We start from the raw sequence: 21,696 nt of genomic DNA, 5'->3' as shown, positions 1-21,696 counted from the left end.
TTTTTAGCGTGATCAGCGCGGCGACGGGAACTTAAACGAAAGCTCACAGTCTCCTACTTCCTGTCGGCACAAACGACCTCACGTCGTGTGTGTGTGCTGCAGGTGTCGCTGCTAAAAGTGAACGGTCCGTTCATGTAGCCACAGCATTACTGGGCACCGGGACGGGACAAGGTGCCGCTGATAACAGGAATATTCTCATTTATAAGCCGTCTCGGAGGGTCTGTCTCGATCATCCCGTCGACATGATCTGTGAGAGCAACAGCGTTGCGTGCTTGTTGCGAGTCTGCAGGCAGGTGACGCACAGACTCTGCAGCTCAGCGGTCAGTTCACTCTGATGAAGAGCTGCACTCATGAGATATCAGACGGACTTTTCCTGTAGGTTAGTGATGGTAGAGCGAGTTTTCCTTTTGCACCGAGCAACAATAAAGTTTCAGCTTGACGTGTTAATTAGCTTCCCTATCACACGTCCTGATGCGCACATTGCGATTGTTAAACGATACATGGTGCAGCGCTGATTTAGACAAAATAAACTTAGTACTGCTTTCTGCAGCTTTGAACTGACCTCACAGCCTTCATTAGAAATGCTCACCTGTCACGTGTTGAACAACAATATGACCAAAGCATGGCCTCCTGGTCATGTGATTCCTGGCAGCTTATCATGTGACGTGTCTTTACTCTATAAATCTTGAGGTTTGAGATGTTTGGACTGCAGTTGGTTTTGATGATGTTTTTTTCTTCTATACTATCTTTGGCTTGTAGGCTTCAGTTACAGTTAAGTTTGTCTTTATGGGCTCAAAATGTTGGATTCAATCCAACACAGACCCGGGAAACCGACCCAAACCACACGGGGACAGTCGGAGTCTAAAAACAGCCTGAAGATGTTTTTCTTTGTCGTTTGGAGGCTAAATCAGAATTTCTGTCAAATCCCAAAAACTTTGAATAATAAAGTACGAACAACATTTTTAATCTGACAGCAAAAAGGTTAATTTAGTCATTTCAGTTGGACTTCACAAACAAAACATCTGCCTGTGTTTCAGTAGACGGCACATACATCCAGTGGTTCAGACATTTAGAGATGAAATGGTGATAACAGAACAAACTAAGGAAGCTCCTCCCCTTCATCCACGTGCAGCAGTTTCCTTTCACAGCTAACGGCTTCATGAACTCACTGAAGGTGTCGTGTTGGTCGCGTGAGTCGGTCCCGTCAGTATCGATAGCTTTGTTCTCATTGGTGGATTTTTGCTTCTTTCAGACGGATGAAAAAAAAAATGTTTCATGTGAAAAGAACTTGTAGTGCAACTGTTCACATGCAAGCAGGTATGATCAAGACAGAGCGACAATGACGACAATCAGTTAGCGTGTTGAAGACGAGCCTTATGATGCAGCTGGATAATACGCTCACTCTCTGTCACACACACACGCGCACACACACAGAGCACATCCCTGAAGCTCACAGAAAACGTGACGTAATTCGACCGGGACGTGATGGATCTTCTTTGAAGGAGGTCAGAAAATATAGAAAGGAAAAATAAACTGATTCTTATGCAAAGTCGTAATCAAAACTCTGTAAATGTTCGTTGTTCATTGGTTCTGATTTACACTGAAAAAAAGAGAAATCAAAAGATCTTTAAATATCATGGAAAGTGATAAGGCTTAAATCTCTCTCCAGTTCGACTGGCCTCTCAAACTTCTCTTTCCCCAGAAGGACACACGTCCCGTCGTGTCGGACGGAGCGGGTCAGCTCTGATTGTCAGAACAAATTGTAAGAATGTTTTTTTCTTCCTGGCCTTAAAGCTTGTCCGATCCTCGCTCGTAGATCGCCTCTGTTAGCCCAGTGAGTCCTGCATTTAGAAAATCCGTCAGGTTTTTGGTCTCTGCATGTCGTCCTCTGTCGCCTTCAGGTGAGTCGACTGGAGAATGAATGCACAGGAGCCCCAGAATGTTCCAAAGGGGCCGTAAAGCTTTACCGTCATTGTTTGAGCTGCACCACGGCGCAGTGCTGCCTCACTACATGTCCGAGCTTTTGTACCTGGACGGTCAGCTCGGAGGCTGACGGACTCGCTGCCTCTCAGCAGTTCTGGTGTCTAGATGTTCCTCTGCGCCGTGAGGTACTTGAGAGCAGCCGATCCGTACTTCCTGGACAGGTCCTGGTGGAACTCGTCCTTCAGGGTGTTGAGACAGTTGCGGTAGCTGGAGCTGGAGCGAAACTTGGAGATGTCGAAGCTGGGAGCGTGGGGCATGTGGATCATGAAAGCATTGGGGAGGACCATCAGGTCATACTCCTGAAAGAAGAGGAAACGAGCAGTTTGAGACAACAGAACATCCATGTGATGAAACCGCACCTGAAGTGGAACTATGGTACTTTTAAATCTGGGACCAGTTTAACATATTTTCTGGTTCAAAAACGTTCAGCCAGCAGCCGTGGAACCAGTTGTGTTAGCTGCAACGTAATCCTGGGAGGCAACTGCTTCCAATCAAAGTACGTGCAGCAGACTCCCTTTCAAGCTGTTCTTCTGCTGCCTCGCTCGGTTAGGCTAGTTTGTTTGTGTTATTGTGTTACTTCACAGTTTCAATGGTGTGGCTTTTTCAAGGACATTAACTCCAACTTCACCCACTCTCTTGCACGTAGGATAAAACGCCATGAAAGAAAATCACAGATTGGTTTTAAATACCTTCACTAGCACCTGAGCTGTCACTCATCTCTTGCATTTAAAGACTGAACATAGAGCAGGCGTACCTGCGCATCCAGCTCCATGACGTGGGACACCTTGTTCCAGCCGAAGCCCACAAAGCGCTGGTCGTACTCCGGACAGTCTCGTCTCACTACGACGTACGGCTCGAAGTCCGGCTCCCACTCCACCTTATAAGGAGTGGTGGCTGTTCGCCATTTGGCATAGTTTGTTGGAGCGTGACCTTTGGGCCACACGTGGTACCTGGAGGGCAGGAAAAGAAGGACTTGGTAAAATCCTGGTTTCCAATCTACTTGGTTTTCCCAAACATCACGTTCTGATACAAAACAAATACTGTTTATTTTTCCTGTCCAGGTACCTGAAGGTGTAGAGAGTCCCCATGTCCAGCATAGAGAGCAGCTCGGCTTTGGATTTGGGGAAGGACAGACGGTAACGAAGCGTCTCAAAGGCTGGAACCACCAGAGCCTTCTTAGTGTGAGCCATGTCCAGCTGCACCACAGACCTCCTGCACGGAGGAAACAGGACAGGTGAGCCAACGCTTTTAAAACCTGGCTCCTATTTTAACAAACATTATTGGTACAAAAACTTTGCCTCAGCCAGCAGCTGTGACAGCAGCTTTAGTGGCTGCAACACAATCCAAGACAAGCTACTCCCGTGTTCTGCTGGGGAACAGGTTCCTTTTTGTCAGTGGATTCAGTCAGCTAGAGGCATGAAGCTGCTAAAACATGAGCTGATCTCTCTATGAAGCCAGAAACAAGCTGCAGATTCAGCAAATAGTTCTATCAAGGTTGATCACACCATAAAACATCCAACACATTTTAGTTTCGTACATAACGATCAAATACGACAGTTTTAAAGCTGTGGTTCCCGGCCTTTCTTCCTTGGGGCCCCCCGTGTTTGTATCTAGAAAGGCGGAGCCCCCCAGCCCGCACACACGTACACAACAAATCTTTATTGGCACAAACTGACACCAATCAGTTAGTTCCGATAGTTCTTTGTTATTTTAGTTTCTTAATAAATAAATAAAGTTATCTTTATTTATTATAATAAAAACCCCTTTTTAGTTACATTTAAATAAGTGGATGAAAACATTTCTGCATGCATATCTGTGTGTGTGTGTGTGTGTGTGTGTGTGTGTGTGTGTGTGTGGATTAATATATTTTTTTAATAGTTCAACACAATTTTGATGATCAAGTGCTTTTTTAATGATTTGATTTAACATGTACAAATCTAATGTTGACGATCTCCGTGCAGACAAAGCCTCGCGCACTCCCAGCGATCTTTGGCGCCCTCCTAAGGGGGGCCGGACCCCAGGTTGGGCACCACTGCTTTAAAGGGTAGTTCCATTATTTTTAAACCTGGGCCCTAGTTTTTAAATATTTTGGGTTCTTCATGACCACAAAATGTTTTGGATTGTTATAGTAAATTGCTTCAGCCTGCAGTCATAAAATGGGCTGTGATGGCTGCAACATAACCCCTGTGGACGAATTCCCAAAGTATGCCCATTAACATGTTTGTTTTTGTCGCTGACTGGCTCAGATTGTTTTTAGTGTTTGACAACATCACAGTTAGGACCAGAAACAGCAGTTACATCGCTCTCTTTTAAGCCACCAAAGTCCATTGACAAAAACGGCAATTTTACTCCATTGAGCAGTTCTATCGCTACCTCGACCGGATAGTTTGTATTATTGCGTTAGATCCAACATTTGTGTAACGGGCCATACCTGAGGTAATCATAGAGGCCGTACATAGGCAGGAAGTCCACATCTGTCAGGAACACGTACGGCGTGTTGGCGTTCTTCAGGGCCACGTTCCTCACCAGGTTGACGGGGTAGAACTGGCCCTCCTTGTAGACGATGTGGTAGCCAACGTTCTTGCGGTTCTTGAGGACCTCGGAGGCCTGAGCGTATCGAAGGAACTGCTGAGCCTCGGCGTCGGACATGTAGAGCGCCAGGCTGATGGGGCCTTCCCAGTGCTTACAGATGGCCTCCAGCATCTGCAGCCTGCGCAGGAACATAAAGCCCTTTAATTATGTATCGACTGTCTGTCAAACAAAAGGTCAGGAAATGGAAACGTTTCTGCTCTAACGAGGACGATGATGGTCATAAATTAGAGTACAATTAGCAATTATGTGCCGCAAAGTATACCAGAGATGAAGGTTTCTATTCTATTTATTATAAACTGTAGTTATGATATCCTGTGCACAGATGTGTTGGTTTGGTACCTGTCCATGGAGAGCTGAGCCACCAGTGTGATGTCGGTGTCGTCCTCGGTGGGCGTGTACTCGTACTGCAGGAAGTACAGATGCACTCTGTGAACCGTGAGTCGCTCCCGTCTGAAGTCGTAACACTGATCGTCCTCGTCCAGCTCCTCCAGAGCCGTCTGCAGCTGAGGGGAAGACAAACAACGCTGCGTAAAACTTCGGAACATTTTTGCAAGACAACCCGGACCATACAGACTTAACCAATCAAACCTGAGCAGGACAGCAACATTAGCGCTGTACAGTAAATAACCAAACTGATTTTGTTTATATTTATTTCTGGCTCTTTTCAAACACACTGAAGTTCCACAGAGCGGTCGGGCAGACTCCAGAGTGTCTAACTAACTCTCTGTGTGTGTCTTGTGTGTCTCACCTGGACGCTGTCCGGGCTGGCCTGGCTCGGGCAGCCGAACAGTTCTCGTCTCAGCAGGTTTCCGTCGTACTCTAAGAAGGTCAGGTAGAGGTTCCTGAAGAACTCCACGTGTTTGTTCTTCACTCGCAGCTTCTTTGGAGAGTTCCAGTGGATCACCTGAAACCACAACACGGAGGCGTTTTCTCACTATCAGAGAGAATTTCTACTTTCTGTTCAGCTTACTTCTATAAATAACTGATTGTACTATTGTTGCCCTGCCTTGCATTTGATCCATGTACACTTTATATTTTATATCTCACTTGATATTTTTGTATCTCTTATTTTTCTCTCTACTAGAACTCCTTCGGGATAAATAAAGTTCTATCTTACGCCTGAATTTCCCCCCGGGGATCAATAAAGTATTTCTGATCATCTTCTCTTTTTGTCACTTGTTTTGTTCTCGTGATGTGAGCAGCTGAACCGTCTTAAATTATCTGGTTTGGAGATTAAATACAATCGTCCCATGCCGTGATCCGGCCCTGACAGAAGAGGTGCTGCTAGATTTGACCTCTTTGTATTCATTTTATTTTATTTTATTTTACACTGCAGGGTAAAGGTTTCCATTTGGGTGCTGGTTTTGCTCAGCTGTTAACTCCCACTCACAGGATGAGTTACAAGGTTCCCCGTCCAGACAACACTGACTGTAATCATCAGAACCAGTGGGTCACAGGTGGGGTCATGGTACACCCTTGAAGACCTCTCCCACAGGTGTGCAGAGCCCTTGACACATTAGTAATTGTCACAATCAGTTCGTACATTTTTCTAGGGCTGCAACTAACAACTATTTTGATAATCATTTAATCTGTTGATTATTTCTACGACCAATAAATTAATAATAATATAAAAGAAAAAAAAGCTCTATTTTAGTATTAGCATTATATTCAAAACACAAAAATATATCTTTTTTTTTCTTGTACAATGCAATGTTAATATATCAATTATGCAACTCAATTAATATCTTGAGTTACTTAATAATGTTACATGAAAAAGGAAAGTACAGACGAGGCCTCTACAGTAAAAAATTGGGATTGGGAATTCAGCCATGAACTGAGATAACAGGGAAATGAAACTAACCAAAATCACTCACTGCTCAAGTTTCTGTTGTGAATGAATAAAATATTCACTTTAGTCTGATTCTGACTAATGGCATGAAATATTCAAAAACATAACGTTATGTTACACTCCAGTCTGTCCGACCGAATTTCAGCTCATTACCGATAGCTTGGTGTCCGTTCCGACGGACAGACACACGATTACGAGTTCATTTAAACACAACGTGACGGATAGAAATACGTTCCGTTAGTTTTCTCTCCATTTCATGACGGTTTAATGAAGCCGAGCATTAGCTTTATCAAGAGTTAGCGTTAAATTAGCTTTACCCGCGGCGTTAGCTTATCAACAGCTTTACTACCACGGTGTACTGTCCTCCGCTGCTTTATCAGCGGCCCGGCTGTGGGCCCGTAACAAAACAGAGAGGAGAGAAAACAGACGGAGTTTCAGTCCGTTACGTTTGTTTGTAAATGAACGTCAGAAACCGTAATCGTGCGTTTGTCCGTGTAAACTGACACTAATCTACCGGAGGCTGCACAACAAGCGGATACTCCTCATTTACAAATAAGAAATGTTTATCCCAAAGGAGACCGGAGATGTTTTAACTTCCTGTAAATCATCACGTGAGCTACACAAGGCACGGCATTGGCTGGCTGCTCCCAGTGTTGTTTTCACAGCACATGCCGTGCATGATAACAAAGACCCAACTAATCGATGATGAAATTCGTTGCCAACTATTTTAATCATTGATTTTAATCGATTTAATTAAATTAGTTGTTTGCAGCCCTACTTTTTTCTGCTAGCTTATTATTACATAAGTATAATTTAAATGAAGGACTTTCAATCCTAGTGCCAACATTATATTTCCCATGTTCTCTCATTGGACTCCGTACTCTTCATTCTTACAGTTAGAGGAGTTTGTGTTGATATTTTACAGCCGTTCTGTTTTGTGTCGGTGCAGCAGCAGAAGCTCTGTAACAGAAACAGTCTGAACCCTGACAGGCTGTAGTGTCTCTGGAGGACAGTGTCAGCCCTTTGCCCTCTGCAGTGAATCACTGAGTGTGAGTGTACCTTGAGTTCTGAGTGTGTATAAGCGTGTGTGCGTAGTACCTTGAGGTCGGACACCTCGGTGTAGCACTGCTCGGAGCGCGTGTGATCAGACAGCTGGACGTTCCAGAAGCAGGGCAGCTGGTGCACCAGGACCGGGTTCTGCTTGATGAAGGCGTTGAAGATGTCCTGCAGAGATTGTGCAGAAAACAAAGCAGTGTTAACGTCACTGACAGCAGCTCCTCTGCTTCTATGTGCTCTACAGAAACTGTAAATGGACTGTCATGGATGCACACACGCTCCTCAGGAAGGACAAAGCAGTTCCTGGTCGTGTGAGTCATCTCACAGCTCGTCTCTGAAGGCATCAGAAAGGAGAGCCGCAACGTCTCTGCTGGTTTCATGGAAAGCTTTGATTCTACAGCCTGTGTGATGGATTACAAAGGAGGCTCCATGTGTAGAGGCTGCTTTGTGTTTTAAATACAATCAAGGCCGCTGTTGAAGTTGTAAATACACTATTACTGCTGGATCTGTGACAAAAGACTGGAACAATGCAGCTCAGATCAGAATATATCATGTTTTTATATGTACAATTACATGATACTGGGGCATTCAACCTTTCTGATCTGTGTTACAGGAAGGATCCCACAGAGAGAGAGACCTACACGAGGAGCAGCTCGTCAGATTTACTTGTTTTAATTTCCGAAATGTTCAGACAGGGAAAGGCTGACGAGAGAGAGCTTGGACTGGGATGACTGAGATGAATGGAGCATGCCTAACAGCAGAAGAACTCACATGAATTAGCCGGATAGGAAAATTGTATGCAACTCTGAAATCACGTGAAAAGTAGTTCGGTTTAAGGTCAGCTTGAGATGACTAGACAAATTAAACAGCAGCCCAAACAGAAGACGTCCCTCACCTGATCAGCCAGCGATGTACTGAGCATGCTCATTAGCTCCCTCTCTGCCGTCAGCCTCCACATCTGCTCCCAGCCGATCCGTCGCAGTCGCTCCAGGTAGAGAAGAATGACGCCTGCAGGAGAGAGCACGTCATATCAAATGTTTCTTAAAAAGTAAACCTCGTCTTCAGAGGAGCCGTTTAGAAGAAAATGACCGTTACCCGTGTTAAAGCCTCGTCCCAGCGCAGGCCACGGTTTGTGGTTCTTCCACAAGTTCCCCAGGTACCAGTCGCTCTGATTCTCCACCAGGCCGATCACCTGTTTATCTGCAGACAAACAGCCAGCTTCAGACAGATTGTTTTGTAATAACTTTTCCTGCAGCTTGAAACCGAATCTTAAAATAAGGAACAATCCTGAAAATGAAAAGCTTTTGTTCTCCGTATGAATCATTAAAAGAAGAGAGCAGAACAAAGAAGTCACAGTATTTCAGAGACTGTAATAAAGGAACAGATGCTCTTTGCTTTTTTAACACACCTTTGTTGTGGGATCACACACTTTCTATTCTCTGTTAAAGACTCCTTCAAACCTCTCCTCCAACTAATTTCACACATTTTAGCAAACGTTTGTATGAAATTGCAGTTATTTATTAATATGAAGATGTTCAGCGCCAATATCTTGGAATTGTAACAGGTTAAATGCTGGTTATTTTATACCCCGGGCCTGTTCTTACATATTTTGGAGTTGAAATGAATAACAATAGGTACAGGAAGTGCTCCTGTAGCCGGCAGCCGTGAAACAGATTGAATTGCTACAACATAATTGTTAGGGGGCAGAAGTGCCCGTCACTAAAAGTTCTTGTTTTTCTGACAGGCTCAGATTGCTCTGACAACATTACAGAAAGGATCCCGACAGAGACAGTCCTTTGAGTTCAAGAGGAAGATGATTGTCTTTAAACAGAAACAGACGTGACATCGCTCTCTGCAAACACACCAGACTCCATTGAAAAAAACAGCAATTTTCCCTTGCAGAACTTTGGAGTTGCTTGTCAACCGCTTCCTTTATTGGTTACTTTGTTTATGTTATATTATTGTGTTGGATCAGAACAAACCGTTTAAAACATCAGAGTCAAACAAATACGACTAATGGGGGCAGATGAAGATCAGAGACTCACATGTCTGCATTGAAAATTACTGTTTTTGTCAATAGAGTCTGGTGTGTTTGCAGAGAGCGATGTAACGTCTGTTTCTGGTTAAAGAGAATCATCTCCCTCTGTAACAAAAAGGTCTATCTCTGTAGGGATCCTTTCTGTCATGTTGTCACACGCAATAACAATCTGAGCCTGTCAGTGGAAACAACAAGAACTTTTAGTGGACGCACTCTGATCGGCACATTTGCACGCTGCAGTTATTACAGCCTGTTTCACAATTGCAGGCTGAAGAAATCGAAAACAGCGCACCCACAGATATTCACAGACCGGATTCTTTAATGCAGTAAATTTAAATGTCTTACCGGTGAACTTCCTAAAAATGCCCCACAGCTCAGCGATGTCGGTGGCGAAGGTGATGTCCGTGTCCAGGACGATGACCTTGGACAGGTCTGAGGGCAAAGCTTTGGTCAGCGTCAGCTTCATCAAGCCGTAAATACCTGAGTAATGCTTGTTGGGAATCCACGACACCTCGGACTGAAACGACAAAGAGACACGGTCACGTTTACATTTCTCAGCAGCCATCTTTCCTTCTCGAACAGGTGACTGCTGGAGCCTGTGTCGCCCATTGTATGTGAGCAGCATTCTGTGTGTGGGTTGACACAAAGCCACATTCAGCGCATTCTGGCGAAGGCTCAGTGTGTTTTTTCTTCTCTGAATCTGCAAATAGTGTCTCTTAATTAATTCTCTTGATTCAGAGTAATTGGATCTGCATAAGTGCATCATCTGCAAATATAATCGGCTTAGAGGCTCGCCTGTTTTCTGCACTTTAATGCCAGTTAATGAAAAGTGGAGAGAGAGGCTGCAGGTCGACTCATCTGACGGCACAAAGGACCCATTGTTCAGCACAAAGACCGAGAGGGAGGAGAATGTGATGATGTGACGGAGTCACACACACACACACACACACACTGGATCCTCACATTCCCATCACTCTGAGAGCACATTCATCATCTTGATGTTTAAATAAATTACTTTGTGCTGAAGTGTCTCACGACTTTGGGAGGAAAGTGTCTGAACAGCTCGTCCAGCTCAGGTACGTTTTGTAGCTGAGGAGTGCAAACCTTTAACCCCTGTTTAACTTTAAAGAGCAGAGTGGAGTGAGATCAAGTCCAAGTGCCCTCTGATCTAAACGTGAGAATATCAGATACAGGGTTTCTTTGGAAACATAAGGATGGAAATGCTCTTTGTATCTGCAACCGTGCTAAGATAAACTGGCAGTCTGGGTGCTGGTTTAGCTCAGCAGTTAAAGCGTTTGCTCCATGTTTGCTGCACGTCATCCCCCACTCTCTCTTCTCACATTTCCAACTCTATCTACTGTCCTCTAATAAATGCAAAACAAGAAAGATAAACTTGCAGTGAACTTTTTGTCGGCAAGTTTTTATCTATCACTCATTCAGTCTATTTATCAAACTCGACGGGGACTCATTTGGAACGATGTTCGAGCGCTGCTCGGACAGAGACGGGTGGAATTTGTAGCTGAGATGACGAGGAGTCGCAGAAGTTACAGACGGAGCATAGCATCGTGCCGGAAAGGGGGCGGAGATTAGCACGTCGTTTTGTGTTCTCATCAATACCGAGCCGAGGGGATAATTACCTGGGTCTACTGCAGAGTCATTTGACCCGGGTCTGAACCTTTCCTATTAAGCACAAAAGCTGGGTGTTTTTTTGAGCAGTGGGAAAGCTGCTTTACAATGACTGACAAGGGCGATCACGCTGCAACAGCCCAAAAAGTTTCCATTACAAGAAACTTGAGGCTGCAAATTCAGAAACAATGTGATTCAGAAACACATGCAGAAGTCCAAAACATATGTAACAACAGAAACATGTTTCAAATGAAAAAAACAGGTGCTGCAAAAACGACGAAACAAATGCAGCAAACGCTCTGCAAAAACACAAACGATGGAAAGTCAGCCTGCAGGTTTCCGTTGTGTTGACTGGATTTGCAGCTTTTTCTTTTGTGTGTGTTTTCTGGGTTTGTGTGTTTTTCACTTTGCATTGTTTCTGTTTTTGCAGCATGTTTGATGTTAATGCATCGTCTCGGCTCTCTACAGCTCGTTTTATTCACCTGCAGCGCGTTTCTGTCACTGCCTGTTTTCTGAATTTGCAGCCTTCTAACTGAAACCGCTTGGGTTCATCGTTGCATCGCATTTGCCCTTGTTGGCCACCGTAGAAAGTGCTATTTCATATTTATAAATGAGATTATTTTCATATTTCACTTGTTGTATGCCGTCATCTACGGAAGCTCTGAGAGGCAAGATTTAAATATATTTAAAATATTTAAAAAAGATATAGATACATATTTAAAACAGACGAAAATAGATAGTTTCGGCGAGCAAAAATCTTTTTGTCTGTAAAAATAGCCGTTAAAAAAGGACGAAACATTAGACGTGTGCTAATTACCGTAATACCTCTTCCACACATCTTACAGTTAAATGGAGGCTAAACTACGATTGACCCTGAATCACATCCTTGGGTAACATCCAGTGAACACTCGGGCAGCTTAAACAACCCTCTGATCTCTGTTAATGTGACAGACACATAAAAACTCGAGCTGTGACCTCCTGTTTGAGAATTCGTGACGTGTCTGAGGTGCAGCTTTTGTATCGAGTCTCTCGCTCTTTGATGCTGGAGGTGAATCTCTCTGTTAAAGGAGATTTATAAATACATTTAACTCGACTCGCTGCCGCTTTGTGGAGCTCAGAGGATTCCCTTTGATATGCTAAATGTGGGATTTGACTTTGACTCACCTTGCCCAAACACAGAGCAGAGAACAGGGAAGCTTAGAGGTCTATGAATGAGGACTGACATGGTGTATGTGTCTCACCTTGAGTTCATCTGCGTCGTAGAAGCTGACTTGCACAGACGGGACCATCCAGGACTGAAACAGAGCGCTCAGGATACGATTGGCTACTGTGTCGGTGATGAAGTGAAAGTGAAGAGGGTTTCTCCTGAGAAACGGAAAGAAAGAGACGTCAGGGTCAGGAGGTTCCTTCTGGAGGAGTAAAAACTGGTTCTGCTCAGCTGGCACTTCTCGTGCTACAACAACAAAAGCTTATCTGGTTCAGAGTTTAGTGTCCTGGGCAGCAGTGTGCTCGTTTACCATGTCAACTCTGCCATGGCAGTGAATCCCACCTTAAAGGGCAACTATAACCATGGCCTCATTTATTTATTTATGTATTTATTTTTGACATAATTTGGGGTCTAAATGTCGAATAGGTACAAAAAGCTTTGGAATTGCTTCAGTAGATTTCGGCAGTGAAACAGGCTGTAATGGCTGCAACATAATCCTTGATGGGTCAAAGGTCGTCCACTAAAAGTTCTTGTTGTTTCCACTGACAGGCTCAGATTGTTATTCTAAGTGTGTGACAACATCACAGAAAGGATCCCTGCAGAGTTAGACCTTCTTTTAAAACGGCAAAATGCTTTTTTTAAACCAGAAACAGACATGACACCGCTCTCTTCAAAGCCACCAGACTCCATATACAAAATCAGTCATTTTAACTCGCAGAACATTTGAGTTGCTGGTCTACTGCTGCCTTGATTAGTTAGTTAGTTTAAATTGTTTTGCTTTGGACAAATATGTGTTGGATCAGAACCAACTGTTCAAAACACCAAGTAACACTAAAACAACAACCAACCAGCAAAAGATCGACAGCAGCGATAAACAGGGAACTCCAGTGCTCTGCAGGCTTAAATTACCGTTTTCGTCAGTGGAGTCTGGTGGTGTTGAAGAGGCTGGTTAACAAAACTATTTAAGGACCTCCTATTTGTTTGATAAAAACACTGAATGGAGCAACTTTTGGGGGGAATTACTGAGCATTAAACATTATATGTCTCAGGTACGTTCAAAGTTTTCTGTCATAAGTAGGAACCAATGGAGCTGAAAGCGACAGACAGGAAGTCAGACAGTAAAGACAGACGGACTAATACATGGTTAACGCTGGACTTTGGATTTTTTTAAGGAGTTAAATATAGAACAACAGACTCATCTTTTATATATAATTATATATATCATATGTATTGTACACTTAATATTCCTTCACACCTCAACATAAATGGTAGAAAATAAAGGTGCTTACTCGTGTTCATTGTTCAATGACTGAATATTTTGCTTCAGAAAGTCTGGACAAAAAGTTTTCTGTTGTAACATCGAGGCCATAAATAAACCTCTCCACGTGTTTTCCTCTAACAAACACATTAGTTTGATCTTTATTCATTGTGAAATGTTGCTTTAAACAGGCCTGAGGCTCCAACAAGCCACATGAAGTCAAAACCAACAAATACCAGGAGGAGACGGACGTGGACTAAAATTGATCTCAAATTCCGAGACGTTCAGCTTCACTCTAAAAGGTCGAACTGCAGCACTCTGAATCTCATTTGCAATTGAAATACAGCCAAAAAAAAAACTAATTCATTTTCAAATCAGACAGCCCATCAAACAGACTGAGGTCACAGGAAGAATGACATTTATTTTTAAGTCTTTAAAAGCATCTTTAAAATGGAACAAATCCACGACAGCGGAGCTGATTGACGTCAGCACAAACACAGAACAAGCAACAAATCCTGAGCATTAAAAACATTAAAATAATCATAAATAAGACAAATGTATCTGCATGTTTTTACATGAATTCATTTTAGCTGGTTTTCAAAGACTGCAGGGAGCTGAGGCTGCGACGGAGAGAGAGGTCAGGGTTTCTCAGGTGCTGCAGAGAAGTTTCATTTCATCAGTAAGATGCACCTCTTTCTTTTTGTAACTTCTCTTCCTCTCTCTTGCTTTTCATGGCTTTTATATGTCTGAACAAGTCAAGGTTTAAAGAAAGACACAAAAAGCTGATTGTATGGAGTCAAAGACATGCCTTAAAAAGAAAAAAATCTGTGAAAGAATTAAAGAAAAATATAAAAAAAGAATTATATAAAAGATTAAAAAGGTACATAAAAGGTTGAAAATATGAAGAGTGTTTCCGTCATGTCTTCAAAGCGATGTCAGTGATGTATGAGGTCAGGGGTTATACGGAAGTGCGATTCTTCTGTGGACATTTTTTTACACTTTTTTTTTAATTAATCAAAATGAACGCGTTATTGTGACAGCCCTAATTTTATCTTATGCATAAAAAGCTTTACTTTTTAAATTTAAATTCATTTTTCCTGTATTTTTATTTTTTGATTAGTATAGTTTTTTTGTATTATGACATTTATTTATGTTTCTTTGTTTTAAGTTCTTTAAAGGGCCAAGCTGTCAATTAGCTGGCATTCGGTAGGTCGTCCTGCCCAGATTAAAGGTCATAATAGAAAAACAAATAAATTGAAAAAATAATTAATTAAAAATAAATAAAACCATAAATGAAAAAAATGACATTAATGAATTTTTAAATAAATATATGTATTTAAAAGTATATAAATAAAAAAATTAATACATCTTAATAAAAAATATATATAAATGAAAATGTGTGTGAAAATAAATATTGTTTTAAATGTTCTTATTTGTCTCTATATTTCCACATGTTTTTATTGTTTTATTTTCTTTGTTTTCATATTTCCACATTTATGACTTACACATACTTCCCTTCATTCGGCATCCTTTGAAATTGTATGGAGCCAAAACAAGTTTATGTACACAGAGAGAGAAGGAGGCGACTCACCTGTGAAAGAGGACGGACTTGACCAGCGTGACCACGTCTCTGCTGGCGTTGTGACCGGCACAAACGCACGCTACATGGATCAGCTGCAGGGACAGAAGAGAGGAGGATTTGATCATTTCAACTCAAATATAATATAATATAATATAATATAATATCATTGGTGCTTCATGAATTAAAAAAACACGAAGCTCCACTTTTTAGTTCCTCTTCAGCTTCTTTCCTGGAAAACTTCACGTAACCCAGGACGTTCACTCCCCTCTCAGATGTAGATATTTCACATTTAGCCTCTCAGATATTAATGATCTCACTCATTTTGTTTCCAGCAGCAAAAGTCTTTGATGTGTTTTCAGCCTTTGAGCTCAAACTTTTCAAAGAGCGAGTGTCTCCCTCGTAGTTTAGTCCCTGTCAGCTCCTCCATTCATTAGTTTGTGTGCACTGCTCTGATACAAAGACAGCAAACACACGTAAAACTTCCTGTTGTTCATATCTTCCATGTTACTGTATCATGTCGTCCTCTGTGCTGTTAACACTGGTGCTTCCTCTGCTGTTTTAAGGAGGCGCTAAAGCACAAAACCTTGGCCCGAAGATTAGCTGTCTGGATGCGTTCTAGTTAAACCAGAAGAAAATGTTATCCTGTGTTTGAATACAAAGTCAATCAGCTGGTCTCTCCAACACAATCAGAGTCTTTGCTGTTGTAGCTGTTAGCATAGCAGCTAATCCCCCCCAACCCCGCTGTGAGGGGTTCTAGTAAATGTCAGGAGTGCATGTGTGAAAAGGGCTTTATTTTGGCATGTTAGCATGCTTTTTAATCCACCAGCTGGTGGCGCTACAGCTAAAGAGTATTATGTGATGTACAGCAGGTGCAGGTGTCTTCTGACCTCACACTTCTGGACGGTGGGCGATCGGGGACACTCTGTGTGGTTGTTCTTCTCCTCCGCCGTGTTGTCCCCGTCCTCCGGCCCCGTGTCCGCCGATGCTCCCCACTGCTGGTTTCCATAGTTACCATCCGGAGGCTGGGCGGCGGTGCCTTGTGATTGGCTGAGCTGCAACCGGATCTGCCGGTTCTCCTCCTCCACCTCTCGAACCCGTGACTCGAGGACGGCTCGCTCCAGGACCTGAGCCGCCGGCGTGTCGGCCAGACAGGGAGCCAGGAGGAGGGAGCGACCGTCTGTGGGGGGAGACGGAGGGAGGGTCAGACAGTCTGAAGGGACGCCTTCTCATTCATACCTCCTAAACCTTCATATTGTTTGTAATTCACACTCCAGCTTTTCAAACAGCTTTCAGTGAAAGAAACAGCAACAATTATAGTCGTGGAGGAAGGCAGATGCTTTCAGCTTCTGTCTCGTGTTAGCTACAAGTTTTCAAGCCAACAAGACGACGGTCGGATCAACGTATTCTTACGCTTGAAAAACCTGGAGCTGACATCACACACGCTGCACTTCTCTATTTTGTGTTACACACACGCTGAGAATTTATGAGCAACATCTCCTCGTGACTCTCACACTTAAAAACTGTCTTGTCACACTGCTTCTTCTCCTCTTTCAGCACCTTCCTTCCTCAGTCCTGCTTTTCTCACGGCGAGGGGTGCAAATATCCCCAGAGAGTCTGAGGACTGCACGTGTGCTGGTTTGTTCTTAATAAAAGTCAAATGTAAGTGTGAGTAAAGGTCCATTTGCTTTCAATAAATTTGAATAAATCACGTTTTACTGAGTCCTGTTTGAGGCCTGATTGCAGCTCAGAAAATAACAATGTTAGCTAAAGTGGTGCCAACAACAGCAGCTTAAATCTGAAGCTTTCCAGAACACAGCACCGACACTCAGCTGCTATCATGTGGGCACAAGATGTCTTTGTTTACATGTAAACAATCCTCAGTCTTTCCCGAACTTTCACAAAAGTGCTTTTGTTGCCGAAACTGAACCACAGAGCGATTCGTGGACATGAACCCTGGACCCTGTGTGCCGTCCACCCTCAGCTCGCCCTCAGAAATCCAGAGCGGGACATACATTCAGTGTTTCATTCACTCTGAAACGATGTCTTTGCACATAATCCAGGCAGGGATTAAGCTGTCACCACAATGTAATCAGGGAAGGTTTGGTTATTTCTAGGAAGCACGGTCGCCCACCCTCCCGCCTCTTTTGTTCCTTCTTCACCTTCTCCTCGTTTCCACGGCACCTCAATCTCTTCCTTCTCCTCTCTGTCTCTTCTTCCTGCTCCTCATACAATCCTAATCTCGCAACCTTTCGCCTCACTCATCCCCGTCTTTCTCCTCCTCTTCACCATCTCCTCAGCTTCACTCCCCGTCTCTCTTACTCCCTCCACCTCCCTCTCTTGCTCCCTCTCACTAACCCCGTTGGAGCAGCAGCTGGCCCACAGCTGAAGTGAGGCATGCTGGGAATGTTCACACCCTCACTGACAGTGAAAGGAGATAGATGTGAGAAAGGAAAGGACAGAAGCTCCATCAAGATTTTGTTTATGCCATCCAAATATACGGAGCTTTTTATGATCTGTTTTTTATCATCTGTGTTTTATATTAGAAAAATAACGTCGTCTAGTCAGTCAGAAGGAAGTTTTTACATCCTCTACAGTATAAACGGAGCATTAAACAATTTTACAAGTTAAGGTTGAATGTAGGACGGTGTATGTGGGCCATTAGAAAATAAATTAATACATTTGTGAGAAAATAACAAGCACATTTATGAGATTATAAAGTCAGAAATGTGCACGTATCCTCGCAGGGCGCCCACCCAAACCTGTAACACCTAATACAGTCATCAGTCACCACGGGGTCGTAGTTTGTTGCATCTTACTGTACTGTATATTACTCTCCTCCTCCGGCTCTAATATGTTGTCGTATGTATCTGTAAAATTCACACTTCATATAAAAATATCCAGTCCTCTAGAAAGAGAAAAAATTACTTTATTATCTATTGTTGTCTTGGATAATTACGAGGCATGATGCCTGACATACGAGCAGCATTTTATTCTGGTAACTATCAGCGATGATAAAGGTGCTACATCCGGTCAGACTATCAAAATAAAGCGATCGTGTTAGCAATAATAAAAACGCGATGTCTGGTTAGACTTCCAAGATAAAGCTTGCCAGGAAAGATCTTGATGTGCAAACATTATTAACACGTTAAAGTTACAGTCTGACAGAAATGGAGCCCCGGTATCTCCATCGCGAGACCCCTGAAACCAGCGGCCTGTGTGCTCTGCATACACGGGAGGATAGACAGGCAGACGGCAGCTTCTAGAAATGGTGCTAGATGAGTTCCTCGATATTCACATTTGGACGCACTGGGCCTCTGAACAAGCTGTTTTCTTTTTTTTATTCATTTGGAATTTTTATACTTTCATCTTAAAAATTGCTTTGACTAAAATGTTTTTAACTTTTCCAAATTTGACAGAAGGTCGAGACGGAGAGAAAAAGAGACGGAGAAAACTCGACCTGAGAGGACGGATAGAGTGACCAGAAACTGATCTGCTGTCAGACAGACAGGCAGGCAGGCAGGCAGGCAGACAGACAGGCAGACAGGCAGGCGTGTAGCAACAGAAGCTGTTGGTTATTTCTGAAGCCGTGTTTTCTGCTCTGAGCACGAGCTCACACCATCATGGACGGACACACACACACACACACACACACACACACACACACACACACACACACACACACACACACACACACACACACACACACACACACACACACACACACACACACACACACACACACACACTGCACCGTGACAACTCAGCAGTCCTGCATGTTCCAGGATCGTCAACAAAGGATAATCCCGTTTTTCCGCTCTGGTTGGCCTCCGAGTCTCACTGCTAACCTCAACGTGGGAGCAAATATTACATATATGGCCAGGAACTATGTGTGTGTGTGTGTGTGTGTGTGTGTGTATGATATCTTAGAAAAACACATGCAGCCTGAAGTCATTCTATGCTCAACCACAACAAATCGGTGCAGTTATGGGACCTGATGTACAGAGAAGGGTTCATCCTGCAGGACACATCAGGACTGTGGTGTGAGCCAGGTGTCCTTACAACACGAGAGGGGAGGGGAGGTATTCATCTGATATTCATGCAGGTTAGCTGTCGATGCAGCCGCTCAGGTCTGCACTTTCTGAATCACACAGGTGAGTCACAGCCAGTTTTCTTAACAGGATAATTGTACTTTCTTTAGAACAAGAAACAGAAGCATCACTGAAAAGACAAGAATCACAAGAGCTTAATCACTGAGTCATCTTTACCCTCAAATCATATCTTTGTGGAAGTAACAGAAATCCTGTTCAAACATCTGAATGGAAACAAATCAGAGCTTTCTGTTGATGTAAACTGATCCTGTGTTTGCAGACTGCTTCTCCAGTTTTCCAGGACCGCAGGATCTGTTGTTACCGCAGATCACAGGGTACATGACGTGTTTGAAGTACAAAATAAACTTTCTCTGACTCTCTAACGAAGGCTTGAAGTTCAAAACGCATCAAAGTTTGTTTTAAGGTCTGCAGTGCCAAAAAAGGGATGCCTCTGAGTTTACGGACGGTTTGATGTCTGCGTGTTTCAAAGAGCAGCTCAAACCAATTCTTTCTGAAGTCCTGGAAGTGTTTCTTTATTCTTCTAATCTCGACTTTTAACTCAACCAGACGACAAGTCCTTAAAGGTATAATAAGTAGGATTTTCCTACAAATATAATATAAATCATCACTTCTGGGCCTCTGTGTGTCGGTGAGTGTGTGTGCAGACCCTTGTGAGACCCTTCCCTCTGCATCTATTCTGTTGTTTTGCTTTGCACGGGACGTTTTCATTCTGCATTTGCAGTATATAGTATTATTATGGACTGAATGTCTGTGACGACTTTAGCGGAAAAAAGTGGCGCCCAGTTAGTGACGCGTTTCCCATCAGCCAGCAGTGGTTGGTCTGCCAGAGAGGGTAGGCGGAGCTAAGCGGCTGCTTTTCCGCTCTCTGCAAGTGTTGCGAGTAAACAGTAATCTACTATGGCTGAACAAACAAAGAAAAGATGGATGACTACAGATACAACTTCAACAAGAAGTGAAAATCCAAAGAAGAAGAAACAAACTCGACGCTCAGATGAAGCAAACAGTCTGAAAAGGAAAGCGACCGTCAGCCAGGAAAATCAAGAGTTAAACCGGAGCCGACCGTGGACGTCACACATGCAGCACTGTCTGGATATCTGGGAAGTGTGCTCCTGTAATTACCTTTTATCGCCATTTAGGGCGGGGCTACCTGTGATTGACAAGGCATGAGACATGTCTTGTACTGCATTGGTTCAACTGAAAGACACTTTTTGAGACGTGAGTCTGAGTCTAAAGCTTTTTTGCATCACAAATAATATTTTTTTTATATTTATGCACCTTGCTAACCAAGCGCTAGCCTTAGCTGCTAACTTAGGGTTCGCTAACCCCTCGCTTCCCTTCAGCTCCTCGCTCTTATCCATATATGGTCACTCCTGTCGACCCGAAAATGGCGACCCCAGAGCTTTCAAAGCAGTAGTGCACAAACCAATGTGTTGTGTTATGGGAGCTACATCCATCCCTATAGTCCTGTTGGGCTTTGGTTTAGTGTAGGCGGTTACAGTGTTGGATAATTTAAAGATTTAATTCTGGCTGGAAAAGAAAAAGAAACAGGCTGGTGTGTCTCTGACTCTCTGTATGTGTGTGTGTGTGTGTGTGTGTGTGTGTGTGGTTGTTATAAAAGCTCTTCCAGGAAGCAGCGTGGCAGCGTCGTGACCCCGGCTGTTGGGATCCAAACAAAAGTGCTGACTGCGGCTCGCTGCTCAGCCTCGGTGGCTCTCTCAGACGTCAGAGTGAGAAATCAAAGTGAACAGAAAATGGGCTCCATGTGTTTAAAAATTTAACTTAATAGTCGGATCGAAGAAACGTCGAGCTGAGTCGCAGAAAACGTCTCATAACTGATGTTTTCTGCTCGCTGGTCGGACTCGTGTTACTCTGTCTGACCCAAACCACAGCCACGCTCTGATTATAAATCAACTCTGCCTTTTCAGACCCGGTGAGGATCCTCAGATTGCACGGGATATGAAAACCGCCTTCCAGAACGTGCTCAGGGTTTATTTCTCCCTTTAACACACACACATGACTGAATACTCACTCTCCAGGTTTCCAGCCAGCAGGTAGAGCCAGGTGAGCAGGACCACGGCCGTGAGAGACGCCACCAGCAGCTTCAGACGCCCGCGACACAGCAGGTTCATGGTGGGATGGCGGCGCTGAGGGCTCTGAGGGTCAGGGGTCAGGGGAGAGGAGGGGGGAGGGGGGTTCAGGTAGGGCTCAGTCCCTCGTCGGGTCTCTGCAGCATCCTTTCATCTGAGGAGAGAGGAGCAGAGTGAGTCAACACACAGGCTGACCTTTGTTTTACATGCTGATGTTTTAATCCCACTTTAATTAGAGTGACGAAAACAGGATCACAGACGGCAGAGACGGCACTTTGTGGAGAATACAGAAGCTGAGAGGGGTCAAAA

At 43.6% G+C, this 21,696-nt stretch overlaps 1 protein-coding gene across 1 annotated transcript; it reads right to left on the bottom strand.

The window, feature by feature from the left end:
• Positions 1–826: 826 nt before the first annotated feature.
• On the bottom strand, positions 827–21,429 carry large2 (LARGE xylosyl- and glucuronyltransferase 2). Its single transcript, XM_069659275.1, has 14 exons — positions 21,330–21,429; positions 16,079–16,368; positions 15,201–15,283; positions 12,386–12,509; positions 9,864–10,035; positions 8,576–8,680; positions 8,376–8,488; positions 7,523–7,648; positions 5,324–5,479; positions 4,915–5,078; positions 4,415–4,693; positions 3,049–3,195; positions 2,738–2,933; positions 827–2,282 (listed from the first exon to the last, which is right to left on the bottom strand). The coding sequence occupies exons 1-14, from the start codon at positions 21,427–21,429 to the stop codon at positions 2,085–2,087; spliced, it is 2,253 nt and encodes a 750-aa protein (XP_069515376.1). The 3' UTR covers positions 827–2,084.
• Positions 21,430–21,696: the final 267 nt, after the last annotated feature.

The sequence above is a fragment of the Semicossyphus pulcher genome, unplaced genomic scaffold (assembly GCF_022749685.1).
Source record: "Semicossyphus pulcher isolate SPU_LCO1_2020_fin unplaced genomic scaffold, fSemPul1.0.p SCAF_1, whole genome shotgun sequence".
NCBI lineage: Eukaryota > Metazoa > Chordata > Actinopteri > Labriformes > Labridae > Semicossyphus > Semicossyphus pulcher.
The sequence above is the reverse complement of the archived record's forward strand: the minus strand, read 5'-3'. Positions and strand labels throughout refer to the sequence as shown.